General features: G+C 38.1%; 2 protein-coding genes across 4 annotated transcripts in view; both read left to right on the top strand.

The window, feature by feature from the left end:
• The window catches only part of TBC1D12 (TBC1 domain family member 12), a 44,403-nt gene extending 34,350 nt beyond the window's left edge, over positions 1-10,053 (top strand). The window contains 8 exon segments of the mRNA XM_017839540.1: positions 97-203; positions 840-920; positions 3,148-3,242; positions 3,875-3,946; positions 5,827-5,955; positions 6,280-6,389; positions 7,860-8,118; positions 8,370-10,053. Of these exon segments, the coding sequence (XP_017695029.1) occupies positions 97-203; positions 840-920; positions 3,148-3,242; positions 3,875-3,946; positions 5,827-5,955; positions 6,280-6,389; positions 7,860-8,118; positions 8,370-8,438 (922 nt within the window). The 3' untranslated portion in view covers positions 8,439-10,053.
• NOC3L (NOC3 like DNA replication regulator) overlaps positions 10,039-23,354 on the top strand; it is a 16,812-nt gene continuing 3,496 nt past the window's right edge. The window contains exons 1-19 of one of the 3 annotated variants that reach the window (XM_017803880.1): positions 10,039-10,139; positions 11,509-11,716; positions 12,111-12,234; positions 13,977-14,134; positions 14,242-14,298; positions 15,332-15,462; positions 16,062-16,223; positions 16,971-17,064; positions 17,276-17,451; positions 17,673-17,801; positions 18,258-18,389; positions 18,781-18,861; positions 19,429-19,529; positions 19,998-20,070; positions 20,148-20,211; positions 20,299-20,370; positions 21,360-21,541; positions 21,774-21,902; positions 22,498-22,595. In XM_017803880.1, coding sequence (XP_017659369.1) covers positions 10,053-10,139; positions 11,509-11,716; positions 12,111-12,234; positions 13,977-14,134; positions 14,242-14,298; positions 15,332-15,462; positions 16,062-16,223; positions 16,971-17,064; positions 17,276-17,451; positions 17,673-17,801; positions 18,258-18,389; positions 18,781-18,861; positions 19,429-19,529; positions 19,998-20,070; positions 20,148-20,211; positions 20,299-20,370; positions 21,360-21,541; positions 21,774-21,902; positions 22,498-22,595 — 2,258 coding nt within the window. In that variant the 5' untranslated portion in view covers positions 10,039-10,052. Of the gene's footprint in view, positions 10,140-10,312; positions 10,366-10,445; positions 10,522-11,508; positions 11,717-12,110; positions 12,235-13,976; positions 14,135-14,241; positions 14,299-15,331; positions 15,463-16,061; positions 16,224-16,970; positions 17,065-17,275; positions 17,452-17,672; positions 17,802-18,257; positions 18,390-18,780; positions 18,862-19,428; positions 19,530-19,997; positions 20,071-20,147; positions 20,212-20,298; positions 20,371-21,359; positions 21,542-21,773; positions 21,903-22,497; positions 22,596-23,354 lie in introns of those variants that run through there. The other 2 variants (XM_017803882.1, XM_017803881.1) reach the window with 2 other exon arrangements.

The raw sequence follows: 23,354 nt of genomic DNA, 5'->3' as shown, positions 1-23,354 counted from the left end.
TAAATTGCCCAGTGATTTTAGAAAAGAAGATGTGCAATATGTGCCTTTTTTTTTTTTTTTTTTTTTCTTTTTCTTCTCCCTGCTTCCCTATCTTAGGCGTGCTACTCGAAGAGTTCGAGAGCTGTGGTGGCAGGGATTACCCCCAAGTGTACGTGGGAAGGTTTGGAGTCTAGCTGTGGGAAACGAATTAAATATCACTCCTGGTATGTCTTAACCAACTTAATTTTGCATTAAAATGTGATCCATTGTTTTCAAAGAAAAATGTCAACTTTCATTTAAAAAAAAAATCAGTGTATTTTTTTGTGAAGAATTGTATTTTGCAAGGTTAGGAACAGCTGTGTTTTACAAGTAGACATCATAGCCTTATAAATTATGGAAGCAAAGTTCAAAACCTGCTTACAAGAACATTTTAGTGTTGTAATAATTAAGGTGGGGCTTCCCCTCCAAAAAATAATTTTTATGTTTAAAATTAAGAAATTTTAGCTTTGGTTTCTTAAGGGAGTGAAAAGAGGAATTGCTTTATTTCATAATGAATGATTTTGATGATTATTCACAAAAATAATAATCTGAATTATTCAAGGCATCCTTTCCCTTTCATAATTTGCATGTTCACTGTGGCAGAAAGCACAATACAGTGCACACTACAAAACTGGTACTATAAAAGTGGTACTCCAGTGGTTAGCAGTAACCATCTAACAGATTCTCCCCCTCCCTCCAGTGAATTAAAATGAAATCAAGCAACCAAAGCCAAGAATACTTATTAGTGTGCTTTTGTCTTGCATAGATGCTTTTCATACTACTTCCTTTTCTATGACTGATTTTGTTTTGCTGTCTCACAGAACTTTATGAAATCTTCTTGTCGAGAGCTAAGGAACGATGGAAAAGCTTCAGTGAGACAACTGCTGAGAATGACACAGAAGGTGAGCTCTCCTGAGTGCTCAACAACCTCCTATTCAATTTTGAAAACCAGGAAGTCTACAATGGAATTGCAGCATTAAGAATACTTAATAAAAGTGCTCGAGTCATTCCCTACTTAAATGTTTACTTTCTTATAACAAATCAGTGAGTGAGGGGCTTGGCAGTATTTACTGTATCAATAAAAGATGCATTAAAATATTGCATGTGCTAGTTTACTTTCAAATGAATGTTCTCCTCTGAAATATTAGGACTAAGCTCTCATGAAAATATTAGATAAAATGTAAAAAGAAGAAATGGGAAACTAAATTACAGGATGTGCTCTTGCTTAGCTCTGCTTAGATGGTTCTTATGTTGGTATCCCTTCCATGATTTTGGGAAAGAAAAAAATATTCTCTATTTTTGATTGTGGAACTGAGAGGTGGAGAACACATAACATGACACATTTCAGATCCCACTTGGGTTTCTTTGGCTGCCCAGATGGCCTTTCCTCCCAAATCTATTAGGATAGCACTGTTAGAGGATGTTAGTGCTGTTCTGTGTATAATAGAGTTTTTTCACTGGCATATTGCTGTCTCCTGTGGGCGTTTTTTCTATTAAAAGTAGTATCAATTATGTTTTTAAGGTTGGATATATCCTTGTTATAAACATTAACTCCTTGTGCTGTTAGTAGATACTTTTTAAAATGCTGCCATGTGATAGTCTCTTCCATTACTGGTTTTGTTTGCACTTGCTGTAGCCAGTCCTCAATAACTGCCAACTTTGACTGTAAATTATTTGAGTCTCACATAGGCTGCTTCTGTGACTCATCTGAAGCTTGTCTTGAGACAAACAATTTATAAAAAATTCTGTGTGTACATGACTGTAAATATGCTTATCCTTAGAAAACAGGTTTGCAATGCCCCTTGGTTTGTAGAGTGGTGGTTTGTTTGTTCTTTTGTTGTGGGGGTGTGGGCTGTCCATGGGGGAAAGCTTAGGTAATTTGTTTATTTTGGAAAGGTAGTAGTTCTGGATGGGAATGAAAGGGAGAAGGGTCCGTGTAGATTGTGTCAGATATTCTGGGAACATATTAATAAGGGAAGACTTAAGAGTAATAAAATTTTCATCCATGGTTGAAAAGCAAGCAAGCTGACTGTGTTTATTATTAATCTTTGGTAGCAAAGTCTGAAAGACCAACTATCATAGTTCTAGGAGGACAGGAATGAAATGCTGTTTTTCAGGCTTCAGCAGAGCAGATTCTTTTCAGCCTATTCATCAAATTCTCTGATCATCTGCTTTCCAGATGGCTCTTGTCTGATTTAAGCCCTCTGAAAGATCCTTTTCCCCAAGTGCCTTCTGTCTTTTTCACCACATTATCACTAGTATTTGTATCATGTCCCTATGTGGAGGATTGGACAGAGATAACTCAAGGGCCAGCTGAATTTCTGGAGGTTCTTGAGTGAATGCTGCATTCTTTCCTGCCATTTGATGAATGCTAGTCCTAAGGATGCAGAAATATCTGAGTCAAATGAGAGTTAATGAAAGCTCAGAAGTAATGTAACTTCTGCAGATTGCAACTGTGTGGTGAGTTCTGGAGATGTCAGTGAAGTTTCTCTATGTTTTGGTTACCTTCAGTAACAGTGGGACTCGAGAAATGCATGACTTAAAGTAATATGTTTGACTTTGCAAGTGAAGATATGTTGGCTTCTTGTGATTATATGATTAATCTTTTTTTCTCCTCTCTCTATATATTAAACTATACATAGTATATTTTAATGCTGTTGTTTTAAATGACGCACCATGTGAGCTGATTAGGAATGGAAAATTTGAAAAGTCAGATTCCGCTGGATCATGTTTAGATCAAGAGTAGTGCTCTCACTCTGCTCTTAAACAGACTCAGTAACTGAAGTCTCAGCAGGATATAAGAAAGAAAACAGGATTTTGAGGACTGGGTTGGGCAAAGTTAAAATTCTAGTTAATGTAGGGTTAATCTGGGCCTGAATAGACTTGAAAAAGAATGAGTAGACAGGTAGTCATTACTGATAGTTTACCTCACTTTTTGGAGTTGTTGGCATATGCCAGGTATCAGTGGACGTTGTTAGCTTTTGAATTATAGCACTGTAGAAGTTACACCCCAAAAATTAAAGCCAAGTAACTTTTTTTCCTCATATGCTAAGTCTTTGTGTCTATGGCAGTTTTAGTTTGAAGTTTGTAGAATTTGTCAGTTTTAATAAGTGTTGGTTTTGCTTGCAGATGCAGGAGCATCTGTTGCTGATCGTGAGGCCAGTCTGGAGCTAATTAAGTTGGATATATCACGCACATTTCCATCCCTGTATATTTTCCAGAAGGTGAGATTTCTGTAACTTTAGCTATGACAACTTTAAAATTCTGAATAGTTAAACAAGAAAAGAAACCTAACTGGCCAAATGTGGTATAGTTTTTAGAAGTTGTTGAGGTTTTCTTTTGTTTTTTAAAAGAGAATAAAGTAGGGACACTTAATGATGGACTGTAAGGTTTTTTGTTTTTTTTTCTCCTGGATATATTGCATGACGTTCCTATTATTCCTAATGCTACAGAAATCTTGATGCATTTTAGTACACTTTTTCAGGTTTATGATTTTTATATAGATATATAAAATGGCATGCAATATTGAAATACAGTAACTTGTTCTACTAAGAATTAAAATATCCACTCTCTGAAAAGGAAAGACTAACCCTGGATATGTACTAGACATCTTCATTTTTCCATTACAAAATCATTGAGTGGTAATCAGTACATAGGATTATTGGTCTGTTATTTTTAACATCTCAAAAGCATATATGGTAATGCTCGGAGTAAAACCTGGTATTATTCTAGATGTGGATAAGGCAACAATTCACTGGCTTGCTTTCATCTTGGTACTTTCCTGTATGAATGAAGTGATTTGGAAAAAAAATAAAATTTTGTTTTCTTTTCTCCCTGCCCCCTCTCCTTTTATTAGGGTGGTCCTTATCATGATCTCCTGCACAGTGTTTTAGGAGCATATACATGTTACAGACCAGATGTGGGATATGTAAGTATTTTTTGTAACATGTTTATAACATGGCAAATAAGGTTAAGATGTCACGTGTTAGAGTGTATTAAATAAATAGGTTCTCTAAACTTTATGCTACTGGCACTTGAAAAATAATTAAACTTTGGCTTTTATTTCCTGGCAGTTACAATGATGGTAGTTCTTAGAGATAATTAAATAGCTGAAAATGTAGTGCATGTCAAGGATGTATATATTATCTGGCTTGCATGAAAAACTTTAAATGGATATGTTCACAAGGCATTATCATTCTGACAGACCTAAAGTATCTACAGAAAAAAAACAAAACATGCTAGTGGACTTCCAGTTAGCACTTCACCTCTTCTGTCCTACTGTTCTTTCCACTGTTACCATTTCTAAAGTGATACTCTCTGCTTCACTTCTGCATGTCCTAAAATCCAGAAACTCCTTATTGGTGTCTTACTGACAAAGAATAATCACTCCATCTGAGTTCAATGAAGATAAGACCATTTTCAGCAAACATTACGTGTTTAAAATAAGCAAAATATAAAAAACTGTCAAACTCCCCTGAACAAACCAACTAAACCTAATATCTCTCTCTCAATGGTGTCAGCCTACAGAAGCTTATAAATAACGAACAGCAGGGGTTTTTTTTGTCTTTGTTTCTGGGGGTATCTAGGAAAATCTTTTACAAGCTCTAATGCTTCTGGGCTCAAAAACACTTGAAAAGTTTTAAATCTCATCCATGCAACAAAGCATTATTTAGCACAGGGTGTGTCTTCCTCTCTAAATCAGATATGCTTGGGACTCTGCATAAATAACTAGATGGTTTTTCATGTTCAAATGTTTTTAGGCCTGAATTCTGTCATCTGTGACCTCATTTTTGGAGACTCTCCCATATTCTTTAAGTGAGATTATAAACTCTGCACTTTCTGAGACTGCTTGTTCCCAGGGTGGAGTTTTAAAAGGCAAATGAGTAATTTTTCATGGATAAGCTTTCTCTTTTTCATTAGGAATACAACTAGCCTGGATATTTCTCATCACACTTTTTTTTATGTTTATACAGCAGTAAATTTAATGTAATCTTATTTCCACACCTATTTATCCCACAAAAATGGAAAGCTGCTGGATTGTTTCTGATGTATATCAGTACTCTTTTCCGTAGTTGGTTAAAATGCTGAGTGCATTTTTTATTTTTTGAGAAGCAGCAGCAGCATGAATGCTTAGAGATGGTGGAATAATGATCGTTGCAATTGAAATTGGTAAAATTATTTTTAGTATAATGAGTATTCAGATCATCACTGAACAACTACAAGAATGGTGCTCTTCAGTTTTTATTGCAGGCTAAAGTGTTTGTAAGAGGGTAATCATAGAAAAATGTAAACTTGCATTGTAGCTAACCACTTAGAAGTAATTTTACATATGTGAACAAATACTGTTTGGCAAGTGGAGAGATGTGTATTGGCTGTTCTGAAACAGAATTTTGACTCAATTTCAACATATGTCTGGGTCTAAACTGTCCCATATGTGAAGTTTTTCTCCATGATTGCTTTCCCCATATCTTAACAACAAAGTTGAGGCCAAGCTTTGTTTCTTATGAGCTCTGCATTCAGCCTGTGTGGTTTTAACTTTCCTGCATTTCAAGTCCTGAGGATTTGTGATCATGAGACCTCTCAGAACTTCCACTGAGCACCTAAAAACAGCATCTGAAGAAATATTTTATTTCTTGCTGAAATCAAATTGATTCGCGTGCATAAAAATTTATCTGTGTTGTTTTTATTCATCTGGAAATGTTATGCAATGGTGTTTGTATTGCAGACTGTACATGTTTCCATTTCCAAAGATATAAGATATACTGAACCTACTCACCTATGTTTGCCTGATGCTTTTCCCACTTGAAGGTACAAGGGATGTCCTTCATTGCTGCTGTGCTCATTCTCAATCTGGAAGAGGCAGATGCTTTCATTGCCTTTGCTAACCTTCTAAACAAGCCATGCCAGCTGGCCTTTTTCCGTGTGGATCACAGCATGGTATGCACAGAGTTTTCTGGTTTTGAACCGTAACACTTTTTTGTCTTGAAGGATGGTTGATTTATTGATAACTTCCTTTTGTCCTATTGAGAAATGGAGAACTTTAACCTTGATTCTCTGCAAAATTGAGAATATTAGATACTAATCCATAAAACTCCTTCTATTGTTTTGATTTTTTTCCTCTAGAAACATTTAATAATTTTACTTATCCTAAGAAGTCACACTGTGCTATGTGACATCCTCAGTTCTTGGTGGGGTTTGTGTTAGTTTACAACTTAACATTATTTTGATGACTGCTTATGAAGTGCTTTACTGTCTCTACAGATGCTGAAATACTTTGCAGCCTTTGAAGTATTTTTTGAAGAAAATCTTCCCAAATTGTTTCTTCATTTCAAATCATACAGTCTTACTCCAGACATATATTTGATAGACTGGTGAGTTCATAGAACATAGCGACCCTAACCTTAGAACTGTTGGAACACTCTGTTTTTGCTAGAAATCAAGAATAAAAAAATGTCATTTGGTAGGTGTTTATGTACCTCAGCTTTCTAGGTCTTGTGAAATTGTGATGAACTGTTTTGTGCAACCACAGTTCCTTTGGCACAATTCAAACTTTATTATCCAGGATGCACTCAGTTAAAAAATGAGACACATGGGGTCCTGTGTGTTCATTTTCTTGTTGCTGCAGTTATGTGTAACATAAGTAGGGGAGAGGAGGCTACTACACCACAGTAGTCTTATGACTGATTGTGAGTGGATGGAATGAGCATAATCAGCTACTGAAGAAAGTATGACTACAGGAATAGAGATGTTAAAAGCAGAGGGAGGAGGAAATTTAGGACCGATTTGGGAAGGGATAAACTGAAAATAGAGTGAACAATTTGAAATAACAAATGTTCTAAACCAGAGAGTACCAAACTACGTTATGTGCCTGCAATGGAAGGCAGTAATGCATGCATCCTTGAAGTGTGGTAGAGCTGCCAAATACAGAATGTCTGTTCATGTGTGTGTGTAAGGATAAGCTTCATACAGAAACTTCTAACCCATATAATAATTCTAATAGAGTGAATTGAGTTGGGTGGAATTAAATAATATAAAAACATTGTCATCTGAACTTTGCCTGCCTATGAGATGCAGCTTATCAGTAAGCAATAAGTCTCAGCATGAACCACTTCCCAATAGCAGTAATGAGAAAACAGAGAGCACCGTGCTTTGTATCAAAGAAACCACTACAAATTTGTGGGAGGAGTTCTACAATATGTTACATACAGCATGAGCTCTCTGCCCATGTGTAATGAATGCCTTTTAAAAATAAGCTTTGCAAAAAAAATGTGGTTGGACTCTTCTCAGTAAAAATAGAACAGCAATTGTCTTTAGATTTTCCAGACTTTTAATGTGAATAGAAATTCAAAAATGTATCATAGAAATATAGTTATTCAGTTTTCATTAGCAGATTAGTGGGATGTAGCTCTCCATTGAGATGATTTGTGGCTTTAGATTTAGTTTAGGAAACAAATGATGAACAGATCTGTTGACTTTTACCATTTAAGCCATACAGTTTAAGTTATACATTTATCATCTTTGCTTAAGTTCTTACCTGTATATTGTACTCTGAGTATGAAGAGGTTTGTAACTTTAGCCAGAGCTTCCTAAGGGGGAGGATATTCCAGTGGAGGCTTTCCTGTGGCATAAGAAGAGATGGGTTTCAGAGTACAAGTTCTGACTTCAAAAACTGGAGACTTGTGGATTGCTGAAATATGGGAAAAATAAGAGTGTATGAAATAAGTTGTCATCTGCCTATTCTGAGCTAATGTAACTGAGATTTACAGGAAGCTGTATTTTTGTTTTTCTGAGGTAAGTTACAGTTGTAACTGTTTCTTTTTTTTTTTTTTACTTAATTGTAGGATTTTTACACTCTACAGCAAGTCATTACCACTTGATCTGGCCTGTCGTGTCTGGGACGTTTTCTGCAGAGATGGAGAAGAATTTTTGTTTAGGACAGGATTAGGAATCCTTCGGTTATATGAAGATATTCTCCTACAGATGGATTTTATTCATATAGCACAGTTTCTAACAAAACTTCCAGAAGATATTACATCAGAAAAGCTTTTTAGTTGTATTGCAGCTATTCAGATGCAGAATAGTAACAAGAAATGGGCACAGGTGAGTTTCTTGTATATATATATCTCTCTCTATATATATGAAATCAGAGATGTCAGCACATGAATATATGGGCCACTTCTTTTGATGACTGTTTTATAGTCTGCTGCTTGTCTGACTTCTGAGCAATGGGCACTTCCTTTCTAATGTCTTATTCTAGAAATTAAGCTCCATGCTAATATTGTGGGGGTTAATATAGCTACTTTTTATAAGACTGGCTTTTTTTATATTCATTTAATAATTTACTTTGCCAGGTGTTTGCCTCACTGATGAAGGACAACAAAGAAGGAGACAAGAACCACAGCCCAGCACCGAAAAACTAATCCTTGTAACTAATCCTTGAAGTCAATTGAAAATGTGGAAAACCACTTGAAGACTAAAAGCTTTCACATCACTTCTATGTGGAAAAAACACTATAGAAAATGTGAAAATGAGATGGAAAAATGACATAGCTCTCAGCGGAGTAATGAACTGATGAAATCTTCACCCTTTTGCCAGTATTAGTTTTTGTCGTGGGAAGATTTGTTTTCACACAGAATACTAAAACCTATAAAACTGAGAATTGAGGAGTGTTCATATTTAATACTTTAAAAGAATCAGCTCAATGCAATAAACATTTGTAATAACTTCTGTTGGTACTTAAAAAAAAATTTTGAGGCATAACTTTTTTTACAAATACCGCAAAGGCACTTTTTTGGGGGGATGAGGGAAATTCTAAATCTTAAAGCCCCAAAACTGCTATCCAAACCAAATGTTTTGGTACAAACATTACCTCCAAAATTACCAAGTTGAAAGTATTAAGGACCAAATAAGGTGGTTTGGTATGTTTATGTGCAAGATGGTTAAAATTTGGGAAAGGGTATTGTCTTATTGTGGTTGTGTTTTGTTTTCTTTGGTTTTTTTTAAGTTGCAGCTTCATTCTTCAGTCTGGGCAAATGTACTTAACTCAGGAACTGTAGAAGTATTGTGCCCAAACCTATAGAAAAAATAATATAAATTTTAAACAGTGATAAGAACAGGGCTGCTATTTTCACTGTACAGCTTTCAAAGTGAGTGGTGTTAAGCATTTGTTTTGGTGTATTGGTTGTGGAGTAAATGGAGTGGGTATTCTGTGAAAGGGTTTTGCCACCAGAAGTTTTATTTTGTTGAGCCATTTCCAACTAACAAATAATTGTATGTAATGGTGAACACTAGATAATGACAAAGCTATCTGCGGACTTGGTGTTATCAAAGAAGCACCAACTTTTAACGCTTGGGAATAATGCAGACACAGATTTGTTTCTGAAACTATCTTTTATTAGTGTGCAATATTGAAGTCCAAAAGGTTTAGTGATACTGAATTCTTTAATTCTGTAACATCTTTTAACTGGTCATATTGTATGTGTCATGGCAGTTACTTTCAAACATTTCCTGTTCTCAAAGATGCTGTACAACAACCTGTGGTTGTAGGGGACAGAAATTTAATATGGATAGCACTGCAGGTAAGGAACACTTGCACTCTCTTCATCCATTTTTGCTAATATTTAATGTAAATAAATTCCTTACATGTGGGTTTTTTAACTGGTCCCTCTGGAAATCAAGTCAAAATTATCATTATGTATTTTTAAGTGCAGGAGGCTTCCAGTTGTCTGGTGTTTAAAAGCAGAGTCTGCATAATCGGGGTAAAGATTTAGTGTGGTGTAACTTACATTGCTTTCTGGTTTAAAAACTACGTATATGCTACTCATAACATTACGATTTGAAATGTAAATGTCAGATTTTTCTTAACTTATGTATTCACTACTTTAATTGGATCCAATTTGTCTTATATTTTTGTGTTATCTTGTACAGTTTTCTTACTTTTCAACTACAAATCTGTATATAACTGTAAATAGAAGGATCAAGCCTTCCTTTAAGACCACTAGTACCAACTCCTGTGTAAATAAAACTTATAGCAGATGCTCGCTGTGCCTCTTTTCCATTCTCCTGAAATGTGCTCCAAGAGCTGGTGGCCGCGGTGTTGGTGCCTCACCGAGGAGCCGAGGGTAAGCTGGGGCCCAGTTTGAGCCCCTCCGGCCCGACAAGGGCCTGTTTCGGTGCGCGGCAGCGTCTGCGGCGTTAATTAAAATGTTCATTAATTGGGGCGGGTGTGGTCCCCGGCCCTCAGCGCCCCGCCGGCCTCCGCCGCCAGGGGCCGCTGTGGCGGCGGCCGGGTCGGGCCGGGAGCGCTTCCGCCGCCGGCAGCACGCGCGGGCCGCCGCCATGAAGCCGGTAGGGGCTGAGGGGCACCGGCGCCGGGCGGGAGGGGGAGCGGAGACTGGAGTTCCCGCGGGCTTCACGTGGGGCTGGGCGGGATAGGGAGCCGTGCCCAGGAGCAGCCGGTGCCGCCGCGGCCCCGGCAGAGCAATGCGGGGGTGCCTAGGACAGGTATCGGCGGGGTCTCGGCAAAGCGCAGCCTCGTCCCGCGTCCCTCGGAGGTGATTTTGACGGAACCGAGGAATGGAAGGAGATCGGAACGGCTGTTCGGGACAGGGGGCAGCGGGACAGCCCGCGGCGTGTCCCTGGGGCTGTGGGGGACACCGGGAAGAGCCGAGCGGGGTCCGAGCTGCCCCCGGGCCGCGGCAGCGCCTGTGCCCGGCATAGGGACAGTGCCAGGGCACCCCAGTGAAGGCTTCGATGCCCGGCTTCTCTCCACAGCCCTTGCCTTCCCGTGCCGTCAGTAGGTAATCCCAGTCCATTTCCACCCCGAGCACCCTTGGGATTGTTTTGGTGTTTTGGCATAGGACGCCTGTGTTGTCCTGTGCCTCCGGGTTCTCCCTGAGCCCTGTTTCCCACGACCACCGTGGCTCCCTGAGCTTTGGGACCTGCAACTTCTACATCTGCATCCTGCTGCTCTGAGCCTCGCAGGCAGCAAGGCAGCCTTGCCAGGTCCACGCAGGTGCTGGTCAGGGAGAGTTTCAGGCCAGAGAAAGCCATAGCTCAGCATGTGAGCTATGTGTGCAGGAGAACATTTACCCGAGGCTGTGGCCTTGTACTTTAAAGTACCCCAAAGTACTTACCGTGTGTTAGGGAACAACAGCATCCTGAAGAGAGAACAGAGTGCTTGAGAGCACACAAAGCACCCTAACAACCTGTTTACCATGCTTTGAGTGTCCATGTGTCTAAAGTGATAGACATAGGGTTTAATAAAAAGGTTGTTAAACAATGTTTCTGTAGAACATTCATCACGGGTGTCTTTTCTCAAAAACGTAACACGGTTGTGTAAATTTGAAGCTAACTGATGATACTGTTTGGAAGAAACATGTTATTCAGCCCTAATAGAGAGAGGAACTTAATGAGATCTTAAACAGTGAAATAAATTTCACAAAGGCTGTGAATGTGTCAGTGACTTGTCATTTTCTGTTTGTTTCCTAGAGAAGAAACAAAAAGCGAGTTCCAAGCTTTCGCAAGTTACTGAGAACTAGTCAAATAAAACTTGACAACAAATTAAAGAATAAACAGTATAAGCAGAAGAGTGCTGCTAAGAAGTATCGAAAAGAACAAAAGAAGCTAAGGGAGGCTGTCAGAGATGCTATTTCTAGAAAGCCTTTTCCGTTGGAAGAATGCAAGAAAAAGCAAGTTGGTAAGTGCTCAGAGTTATTTTAGTAAGCAAGAAGGTATAAGTGTTACTAAATATTCTGCTGCTTTATGTTGTGAAATTCAAGAAAACTACATTCTCTGTGTACAAATAATTGATGTTCTTGTTGAAAGAAAGGGAGAGTTGTGAAAAATATAAAATGTAGCTGTTAGGGCATCGAAATCTGACAGTTGGAGATGGTAGAAATGTGTTTATGCTGATCATTATTGGATGTCAGAGGGGCAGTTTTCTGGGATAACACAAAAGACATGCATAAAGGTCAGTGAGCTCCAGGTTGAAGTAAGGTGTAAAATCTTTTCACAAGCCTAGGCAGGGTTAGATTTTCAAGTTTGAATATACATACTGGATTTTAATCTGTAAACATCATCTTCTAAAATAGCTGGAAAATACAAAGAAGAGGAAGAAGATGCTCTTCCACTGGACATGATGGATGAAGATGACTTAAAATTAATGGAAGATTTGGCCCAAAAAGCATCCTTTTTAACCAGAGATCTTTCTTCTAAGTGAGTGTTGTTATGATGTCTACTTTTTGTACTAATTCAGCCTTGTGCAATTAATATGTAATGTAATACATCTATTGGGAGGTCCCTTTTAGCCTGGTGTTTCTTTGCAGTTCCAGTTTAGTGTTTCCTTAGTCTGTCAGTACATTCAGTATTAATGTATTGGTGTCTATCACTACATTCACCTGCTCTGCCTGACCTTCAGGATACTGTTTCTGCAGTGCTCCTGCCCGTGAGGTCCCTGGCTGTGAGATGAGAAGCGTTTCTCAAACTTAAAGAAATGCTTTAATCTGTAAACAGTCTTTTTTTCTGTACAGAGTATTCAGGACATTCCCTGGACTTTGGGCCTTTATACATTTTGCATTGCAAATTGCTGGGGGAAAAAAAAAAAGGGTTCTGGAATCCATGTCTGTAAACACATGCAACACCAAAACATTCATACAAAAGATTTGTCACCAGTTTTCTGGAGCAAGGTGTTGGGTAGAGGTCACAGTGAAGTATGGAGAAGGACAGTACTCCTAGTATTAAAATTGTAAGTCTTTACAGATACCCTTCTACAGAAGTCTCTGATTACATGATTCTTTGAAAATCTTAACTTGCCTTTTTTGATGAATGTGAAAACGAGTGTATACCTAACTGCTCTAGGGTGGTTTTAATTTGTTAATGCTGATTAATATCAGTATCAGTTACTAATCATCTGTAGCAGTACTGATTAACATCAGTAATCAGTTACTAATTAATAATTTAGTATAGTTTTGAAGGAAAGTAGTAAATGGCTTTTCATTTCATTTCACAAGTTGCAGTTGTGCTGTACTCTACTGCAGGGTTTCTTGTAGCCACATAGCAAGTTCTTGATTTAAAAGAATTTTATTTTAAACCTTCCCCTCTCCCCAAGCTAACTGGATGTGACATAAGTTTAAAGTCTTGCAAAACTCAAAATTTATTGTGTGTTTTTACTTAATGACATTTTGCAAGATGTAGGTCTATGTGTTTTACATTCATTATGCCAAAACATTTTTAGAATGGTGGAAAAATGGAAGTAGTTGCTTTTTTACCTGTTTTACTAGATTTTACCTCCTTTCATAGTGTTCCCTTAAACTGGAGAACTTTTCAATTGTCTTTACTCTGGTCGACTGTAATAGTTCTTAAAAACTTGTCAAATATTACATCACTTATAAATTACATGTTCATATTAGCACAGACTAGATACTTATGTTCTTATATACTAAAGTGTAGTTTAGGAACATACCTGCAAAAGGTTTGCTGTTGTCCTTGGAGAGTGGGGTGTGACATAGGCTTTCCCAGTAAGCAGAGTAGAAAAGTGATAGGAGTAGTGGTGCAAGTAAACATGGAGTAGGGTAAATAAAAATGTTCACTGACTGACCCTCTCAGTATCACATCCTTGTTTAGACTCACCTGGCAGGTCAAGGCACGGTAAGGGAGAGAGAGGCTGTGGGACATCTTAAGGAAGGCTCTGGACTGTTTGTCCCATGAGAGGATCCTAGTCCTGCTTGTTTGCTGGTGAAGTCCTTCATGGCAGGACTGCTGGGGGTTAAGACTTTAATCAGCCTGAGCCGTGTCAGGGCGGCCCCTCATGCTGTGGGGGAGCACAGGGAGGGAGGAAGGGCAAGTAAAACAGCACCTTGGCCTACCTGAGGGGCGGACACTTAATCCAATTAGTTACCACTAGTGATACACTGTCATACATGGTGGCTGATACATTTAGTTTGCCTTGTGTTTTTCAGTGAACCTGTTCATGTCAAAAAACGAAAACATGAAAGTGTGATTGAGAAATATGAGAAGGTGCCAAGACGAATGCAGACAGAGCCAGAAAAGGAACTCATCCATCTGCTCCCCATCAAAGACAAGAGTGGCATTATTCCTCAAGCTGTGGAAAAACCAGGTAAGACACAGATTCCAGAACTGGTATAGTAGCCAAAAAGTATATAATTTATTCTTTTAAAGTTTCACGGTATTACATGCTTGACACTAGACATTTTATTTTTGCAGTTCTCAATGTTGCACATGATGAAGAAGAGGGTACAGAAGAAATGGAGGAAGGAGAGGGTAATAAAACATTATGTTTGCTTTGTGCTGGGTTTTTTTATGTTTTTTTTTTTTTCTAAATCACTGCCATATCTGAAGAATACTTTGCTGTTCCCTAAAGAAGTTTGTAGTTTAAGTGTATTTCGTTCAGATTTTTTGGATATGTTCATTACCATGTTACCATGAAAGCATAACAGTTATTCAAAGCTTGCTTTCTTACCTGTTAGATTCTCAGGACCTGAGGAATAGCTGGCTTCAGAATCTCTTCCTTTAAAATTATTTTTGTTTTTTATCTGGAACTGAGTTGTTCATGAAGTTCCTTTTATCAGTTATGCTATCTTTGCTAGTAAGAAGGATCATATTGGTCTTACATAAAGAATATATGCTATGGTTCTGTTGATTACTCAGATCATTTTGAAACGCAGTTCAGGACATAGGCTTGTGTAGGCTTTTGAGTGTCTATCTTTGTCTTTGAAATTTTTTGCTTAGAACATCAGAATACCAGGAAATTGAGATTTTTGATTTGCTGTTGGTTATCCAGTTAGGAGTCATTTTCAAATAACAGTTGCAGTTCTAACTCTGCTGCTTCTGGGTCATTATTGTCTAAATATAATCTGAAGCTGAGAAAGGACATAACAAAGTAATACTCAGAAAACACAAACAAAACAATTGTATTTTTAAAAGAAAAAGTGAATGTTGAATAATTTGCTGCAAATTGCAGAGCGCTGTGGTTTCTTGGCACAGTTGGGGTAATATGTTGAGTTTCCATGTTCCCACTGTACTTTGGGAACACTGTGGACAGATTCAAAAACATTTAGTCCACTTCTTTTTGCAAGCAAAAGATTTTGAAGTGGAGCAAAAATTAATCTCTGGTTTAATATAAGGACTAGCAAAGTCATTCTTAAAGCTTCTTTGACTGCGGAACTTCAGGTGTTACTCCTGTGGGGTTAATACCACACCCACTGAAATGGTGTTGAACTGTAGTTTGCAACATGGTATTTGTTAAGCGACTTCCCCACTGACCCTCTTTTCTAACTCTCACACCTTGTGCCAGACTCTGTTGAGGAGCCCCTGCCTGTTCTGACTCCTGAGGAAATGGCTGCTCAAAGGCGACAAAAGCTGCAGGAGAGGAAGATGCACATAGCTGCCTTAGCATCTGCCATTCTGTCTGAGCCAGACAACAATGTACGTAGCATTTACTTAACAGGCATGTACGTGTACCTCTGTTGTGCGGTAAGTCAAGAAATAAAGATCTGAAGTGACCAAACAGTAGCAAAGGCACAAGAATACATGGGTAGAACAAGGAAAAAAGGTCAGTGTTGTATCGCTTCTCAGGGGCTGTCAAACTGTTAAACTGCATAGGTTGGTGGTTGGTGTAAAGGATTTGAATCAGGTCCAGGTGACTATGTTTGCTCTGTTCAGGAGTAATTTGTCCCTCTGAGTACTTGTGATTTTGGGAATAATACTGTCTGGGGTATTTTCTGTCCAAACTACCTTGTTCCTTAAGTGTGACCCTTATGTAAGCTCTGAATACAGGGTTGTATCTGATAGTTCTCAGTGCTTCAGGATATACTAATGATTTTTTATAATTCTGTGCAAGTTTATAATAGCAGGACAGTTTGATTATTCCCGAGATTAAAATTTTGTTGGGACATGTGGCATTTCTTGGCTCTTTATGCAATGCTAAGTAGAGTGAGTAACTGCTGAGTTAAAGTACATTGTGCTTGTCCCTTGGTTTGTAGTTGATCTTCAGCTGATTTTGTCTGCCTGTTTTCTTTAACCAGATTAAAAAGTTGAAGGAGCTGCGTGCCATGCTGATGGAACAGGATCCTAATGTGGCCGTGATTGTTCGGAAGCTGGTCATGGTTTCTTTGATGGAGATATTCAAAGATATTGTGCCTTCTTACAAAATTCGGCCTCTGACCGAAGCAGAAAAGGCTACCAAGGTAAAATATCAAATTTATTTATAGGGTAGTATGAGTAGTTCAGAATTTTTTCAGTTGTGCCAAATATGAACACTGTTCTTTTTTAATATAAGTTTATAGTTCTGAGCAAAGGGTGACAAATATACAAATACCTGTGGAGGGTCTGAAGCTGTGACACTTTCAGGAGCAGAGGTCTTTGTTTTGAACCTTTAATTCTTACATACTTCCTTTCAGGAAGTAGGTGATATGCTGGTGGTAATGGAGAGGAAAACTAGTATATGAAAGTAGTATACCAAACCTGGGTGACTTTTCTCATAACCCTTTGAGTAAGGTCCCACACTAAAGAGAATTAGAAAGAAAACAAATTATGCAACATTGTCACCTAACTGGCATAGATTTCTTTGAAATGTGTTCAACAATTTACTGAACAAATGCAGAGTAACTTATTTTGTGCAGCTCGTTTTTAATCAATTCTTTGGAAGGTTTCTTGAGTGTAGGTTTAGTGCAGTTTAGAGTCATTAAAATAACATCTAGTTGATAATTTTACTTCAGTCTCTGTAAATGAAATGGGCCTAGTTGGAAAAGGCCCTCTGAGCACAACTGTAGAAAAATACAGGAATATTTTTGTTTTAATACATTTCTAGGAAGTTCTGTCTAGAAGAAAAATCTACTTAGATATCTGATATTTGTTTTAAACCTTTTTTTCACCATTGGCTAATTTTAATATTTACCTTCCCAAATAAAATTTTGTTTCTCTTATGTTTACAGGTTAAAAAAGAAACTCAGAAACTGAGAGAATTTGAGGAAGGCCTTGTGAGCCAGTATAAATTTTACTTAGAAAATCTGGAACAAACAATTAAAGGTATAGTCAACACTTCCCAATTTTTGTAGTAAAGGCAAAATTGTTTGCAGCATCAGTTTCCCTCTGATTGAGTGCTACCTGCTGTCTTTGAGATAGTACTTGCATGAAGTATGTAGGAGAATGCCTGCAATCAGTAAAAATTTAAATATTTATAAGCTTCCCATCATTCTGAACAGTAATCACTAAAAAAAATTAATAATGTTTTGTGCAGATTGGAAGCAAAGGAAGTTGAAGAAAAGCAATGTCATCTCATTAAAGGCATATAAAGGTCTGGCAGAGGTAGCAGTGAAGTGTCTGTGTGAGCTGCTTGTGGCCCTACCCCACTTCAACTTCCACAACAACATTATTGTTCTCATTGTTCCGCTCATGAACGATCCATCGAAAATGGTAAGTGATTTTTCTGATTAGAGAAATAGTTCTTGTTTTGCTCGAAAAATAATCTATTTCTGAGCTTTATTCCACAACATCCAGATCTTGTGGCCATTTCTTTTCACTATTTTAAAGGCTGTGTCCACTTTCTAATTAGTAAATACCACGAGTATCATCTACTACTAGCTGTTGTTGTGGACTTGGCTTTGCAGAACAATCTTTGTGATTTGCTTTTTCAGATTTCTGAACTGTGCTTTGAGGCAGTTAAGAAGCTCTTTAAACAAGACAAGTTGGGCTATGCTTCACTTGGTGTGGTTAAGGTCATTTCTGGCCTTGTGAGGGGCAGAAATTACGATGTCAGACCTGAGGTAAGAGACCTTCTGTTGTACCTCACAATATTCTTCTGGCAAAGGTTGAAAAAAAATCTGAACGTCAAAGTCAGCGTGGCTGCTGGCTACAGACAAGCAGAATGTCCCCACTCTGTCAGACCACAGACAGTTTAGGATTAGGCTGAGCCAGAGGGTTAGAAAGAGAGGTATGGGGCAAGGGAAGGAGACTGGGAGTTCATCCTGACAGAGGTGTGGGTTAAGTCAGACAGGGAGACTTGAAGTGAGAGGCAAGTGGAGGAATGGATAGAAGTGGACAGTGCTGGGGAAGGAACTGGGAGCAGAGGTTAGAGATACAAGTATGAAGGAACAGGAGGAGAGTAAACAGAAGAACCTTTGACTAGCAAAGCCCACTAGATGGAATGGAATTCAGGATTTTTTACCCTCTGTTCCTATAGTGGATCACCTTTCATTGTATTTAATTTGTTTTTACCATAGGTGTTAAAAGTATTTCTTCACTTAAGAATTAAGGAAGTAGAGTTACAAAAAGATTCCGAAGACATTGCACCAAAGAAAAAGTTCATGACTTACAAAGAGAAAAGAAAGAATCTTTCCAGAATGCAAAGAAAGGTATGACATGTGCTTTCTCGTGCTCTACTTGTGCAACTTTATGTAGCAATTTGTTCCAGCAATGATTGCACATCTGTTCTTGCCATTGTTAACTCTCAGCATCAGTGATTAGTGTTTGCATTGTACTTGAACATTTATGAGCTTCTACGGGGAATTTTATTATCTTCCTATCTTTTTTTTTTCCTCTTCCCTGTACTGGTAATGCTTTTGATTGGTTGTTTCTGATAGCAATATCTAAGCTGGTTACCCAGTAGGTACCGTAAGTCACAGGGTGACTTATGTAACTCACCAAGCATGGAAGATTTGTTCTCTGGGTATCTTTGCAACCTAGATATCCAGACTGGTTGGAAACATTTAATCTGTTGTTTTAAAATCAACTGTGTATTTTCAGTGGAAGAAAGCGGAAGAGAAACTAGAACGAGAACTCCTGGAAGCAGAAGCATCAGAAAGTAAAGAAAAAAAATTGAAGTTGGTAAGTAATTTAGAGATTATTTCCCTATTTTTGCAAAGCGGCTGCTCCTAACCGTTTGGTAATCAAGTGTCTTCCCTCCATTCCAGCCTGTCAGCATTCCATATCTCTAGAGAATGTTGTCAGATAACAAACATTTTACCTGTACCAGAGGTCTAGGTTTTAGTAAACCAAGGTCTCTCAGTTTGCCCAGGAAGGCCAGCTTAGTCATTCCTATTCCCTTCTGCACTCTGCCCAAAAAGGTATTGAATCCATTGACATATGTCTTGCCCTATTCCGTAGGACACCATGTAATGGGTGTTATCAGCCTCTCAGAGTGGCCTTCAGGGAAAGGAGGAGTTTGGCTGGTGTGGGCTGTTTAGCCAGGAGGGCGTGAGGGAACAAAGTCGAAGCAGGAGAGCAGGACTTGAGCTTTTCTGCATAAGAAGAGTGGAAATGGCAGAGCCAGGACTGGTTTAGAAGGCTTCAGTGCAGGCTTGGACAGAGAGAAGCATTTTCAATTGAGTTTAAGTGAAGTAGAAATGTCTGTTTTCCATGATTAAGTATTTAGTTTTGTTTTCTTTCCTTCAGCACACAGAAACCTTGAATATTGTATTCGTAACTTACTTTAGAATCTTGAAGAAAGCTCAGAAGTCTCCACTTTTGCCAGCTGTGCTAGAAGGTCTTGCAAAGTAAGAACTGACTCTGCCTTCTTTTGTGTGTGTTGGAAAAGACATAAAGCACTAAAAGAATTTTTGACTTTGAAAGGAATTTATAAAAGCGGTGAGAGAAGATGGGTCCCTGACAAATTAGTTGTAACTACTTTATTTCTCTGCTGAAGTTCTCAGCTATTTCCAAAACCATTTCAATGTGATGTGAAATTTCCCATGATGGAATCAATGTGGTTCAAACCCAGCAGGGTGTGATGTGATTCCATTATTTTGCCTGATTGCTTCCTGAAGGACATGAGCATGTCTCTAGAGCTCTTGGGAAGCCATGATTAGCAGCTGGGGGCTGAATCATTCCTTCACGAGAAGACAGTAAATGTTCAGCATTTGATTTAGCTGCTTTTAAGGTGTGGATTTTGGCAATTTAAAATACTTTGAACTGAGTTCACAGATAATATCTTTAGCTAAAAATAAAAATCTCTTTGATTCAAGGTTTGCTCATCTCATAAATGTGGAATTTTTTGATGACCTGTTGATTGTCCTTCATTCTCTTATTGCATCTGGGGTAAGTTAAGTTTACTTTTATTACAGTTTTCTTAAAATTACTTTCTTTTGGGTACTTAATCAGTTTTGTATTCTTAGGATTTAAGCTATCGTGAGAGTCTTCATTGCATTCTCAGTGCTTTTCATATACTCTCTGGTCAAGGTAAGAGATTTTTAAAAACAAACTTTTGTTTAATGTTGTCTGATAAATCAATGGAGTAAATGTGTTTGTTTGGGATTATGTTAATAGGTGATGTTCTTAACATTGATCCGATGAAATTTTACACACATCTTTACAAGACACTGTTCAGCCTACATGCAGGTAATGCCAGATTCTTGTTTTCAATGTTTACCTAGATAATGTTTATTCTGCCTCTTTGGTGTCACAGCCTTAACGTAGTGTTAATAAACTACAGTTGTTTAAAGATGTCTGAGTTCTGAAAAAATTACTGTCTGGTTTAACCTACTTTTTTTCTTCTTCATTACTGCAATACAAGTACTTGAAGTATTATTGCAATACATGGTAACAGGTTCTAATCATGTAATTTCATTAGGGAGTGCTGAGTATGTGGTCTTGGATAAGCCTTTATCCTGTCCTCAATTTAAATATTTTTACTTCCTTATAATTGTTTCTTATAGTGGCAATTTAGAAATTCTGGGGTTTTTCTCTAATTCTTTCTCTAACAGGGAAGGAATCTTTACTTTTTCCAATATTAAATTTAAATTATTTTAAAAATTAATTCTGTCTTCTAAAATTTTCTGGTGTATATTTCTGATTGTTATATTTCTGGCATTTTATTTTTCAAATCTAAATTTCCCAATAATTCTGAGAAGTTGAATAGTTTAAGAAAATGTATTTGTAAAATTTGAAATAACATAATTTTAATTAACTTCATTAATGCGTATTCACTAACAGAGAAATATTAAGAAAAAATATTCTGCAATTCTGGATGGGTAAAAGACTAAATCTTTGCACTGTTTAATAATTTACAGATGATACACTGGATTGTCATGGTTTGACATGACATGGATGCACTTAGAATTAAAACAGTAGCTGTGTCTAATGTTTAGACATTTTTGACAGAACAAGTATTTTCTTAGAAAGGAGTGCAGAAACAATGATACATTTTTTCTGTTCAAAGCTGGAGTACTTTTACCAAAAAAGGGTGTATGCTTATGTCTATCCCATGAGAGCTGTGTTTGAACCTCTTGGCTTTTGTGCTGTTTCCAGTGTCCAGTCCATAGCAGAGTATTCAGCTGTATGTTCCACGAAATGGTTATTTACTCTTTTTCTGAAATTCTGCATTTGAGGTGGTACCAATGAGGATATAGGGATTGTGCTCCAGTGCCTGGATGTCATGTTTGCCAAGCGGAGAAAGCAAGTTTCCCAGCAACGAGCTCTTGCTTTCCTGAAGCGACTTTCCACACTTGCTCTTCATGTACTTCCAAATTCCAGTGTTGGGATATTGGCAACAAACAGGATCTTCATGCAAGTAAGTTTTACTTGTTGAAATTTTTAACTTGATGACTAAAGGTTATTGAATTTTTTGACAAATGGATTTTATGCAAAATATTTTAAAGCATCTTAAGCAAGAATGATGAAAACAGGGTATCCTTAAATGCTGCTGAAACTGAATAACATGGAACGAATCCTGAAACTGACTTAGCCATGTTATAATTGGATGTGTAATAGAAGCAACTCAGTTGTTTTTTTGTGTGTTGTAGATGTTCCCAAAGATGGACCTCTTATTAGATAACGAGTCTCAAGGCAGTGGAGTTTATCTTCCAGAACTAGATGAACCAGAGCATTGCAATGCTCAGAACACAGCTCTGTGGGAGCTGCATTTACTTCAGGTTAGTAACTGAGTGAATTGGGAAGTAAAAGTCAGCTGCTAAATGTTTATATGCTTTATACAAATAGAGAGCAGAGGTCTCCAGGCTTATCAGTCAAATCTGGCCCACATGAGCCTATTCCATACAAAGAGGAAGAGCAACACAGTGATATGGAAGGAATGGGCTCATGATAACACTGGATCTTACTGCAGGTTGTTTAATAAGATTCCTTTGGAGGCTTTTTCAGTTTGTCAAGTTCCCTTTAAATCCAGCCCTTGCCCAGGAAGGAACAGACACCTTGATCTGTCCTTCCAGTCAGAGTTTGGGGCTTGGGGAGGGCTTCCTTGGCCCTTTCTTCCTGTTTTCTGGGAGTAGGAGTTAGAATAACTGTGGAGAGTCATGTTCACAGCATGACATAACAGTGAATAAATGTATGACTGGGTGTTCTCATTCACTTAACCCTACAAACTGAGTGATTTTGAGGTGTTTTTTCTATTTAAAACAACAACAGAACGTTCTATCTCATAGAAATGGAAATAAATGTGAGAATCTGTAGATAAATAAATTATTATCCCTCATCCTTCAGTCAACTGCCTTCTTTCTTCCTTTCTTTCAGAGACATTATCATCCAACAGTGCAGAAGTTTGCAGCACACCTTATTGCTGGAGCTCCAACTGAAGGCTCAGGAGCTCTTTCACTTGATTTCAGCCAAAGGTGAGTTATCAAAGAGATTGGGTTTTTTAAAATAGTGCTTTGAAAGGAAGCTGTTGCTTATGCTTTATTAAAGGAATTCCTAAAAATAACTCTCCATAAAATTAGAAGATTCTGATCTTCAAACTCTCTTTGTTCTTCTGCCAGTACAGAATGTTGGCTGCCCTTTTTTTTTTTTTTCTTTTGATACTTGCTGCCAGGCTGTGACACGGGTAAAAATCTCAAAGTGCAGTGTGTTTTCTTCCCACGGGAGCAAAATTTCTTCATTTCCTCATCAGCAGCCCTGATCTGAATATGGACCAGGATCACTGAATTGTGGTTGTCCAGCGTAAACTGGAAACCAAGTTGCAGCGTAAGGTCCATAGTATGTTAAAACACGAGAGCAGCCATGCTGGTTCACACTGAGGGTCTAATTTAGCATCCTGTCTTTAGCAGTGGCTGGAAGCAGGTGCCTCGTGAAAAGTAAAAATGGGGCATACATATAAGGCACGCTCTGAGGTTAGCTCAGTTGGTTAGGGCATGGTGCTAATAACACCAGGGTTGTGGGTTCAATCCCTCTATGGGCCATTCACTTAAGAGTTGGACTCGATGATCCTTGTGGTCCCTTCCAGCTTGGAATAGTCTGTGATTCTGTGACATGCTCTGAGCAGTGTCTTGGCCTCTGACTGGTCTCAGCCTGGTGGATTTCCTGAACCTAATACCATTTTCTGTTAGTACTTCGCTCTTCATAGCATTCTTTTTAAAACTGTTCAGTGTCCCTTG

This window comes from Lepidothrix coronata, unplaced genomic scaffold (assembly GCF_001604755.1).
Source record: "Lepidothrix coronata isolate B3197 unplaced genomic scaffold, Lepidothrix_coronata-1.0 Scaffold8, whole genome shotgun sequence".
Taxonomy (NCBI): domain Eukaryota; kingdom Metazoa; phylum Chordata; class Aves; order Passeriformes; family Pipridae; genus Lepidothrix; species Lepidothrix coronata.
Note: the sequence above shows the minus strand (reverse complement) of the source record. Positions and strands in the feature narration are given on the sequence as shown.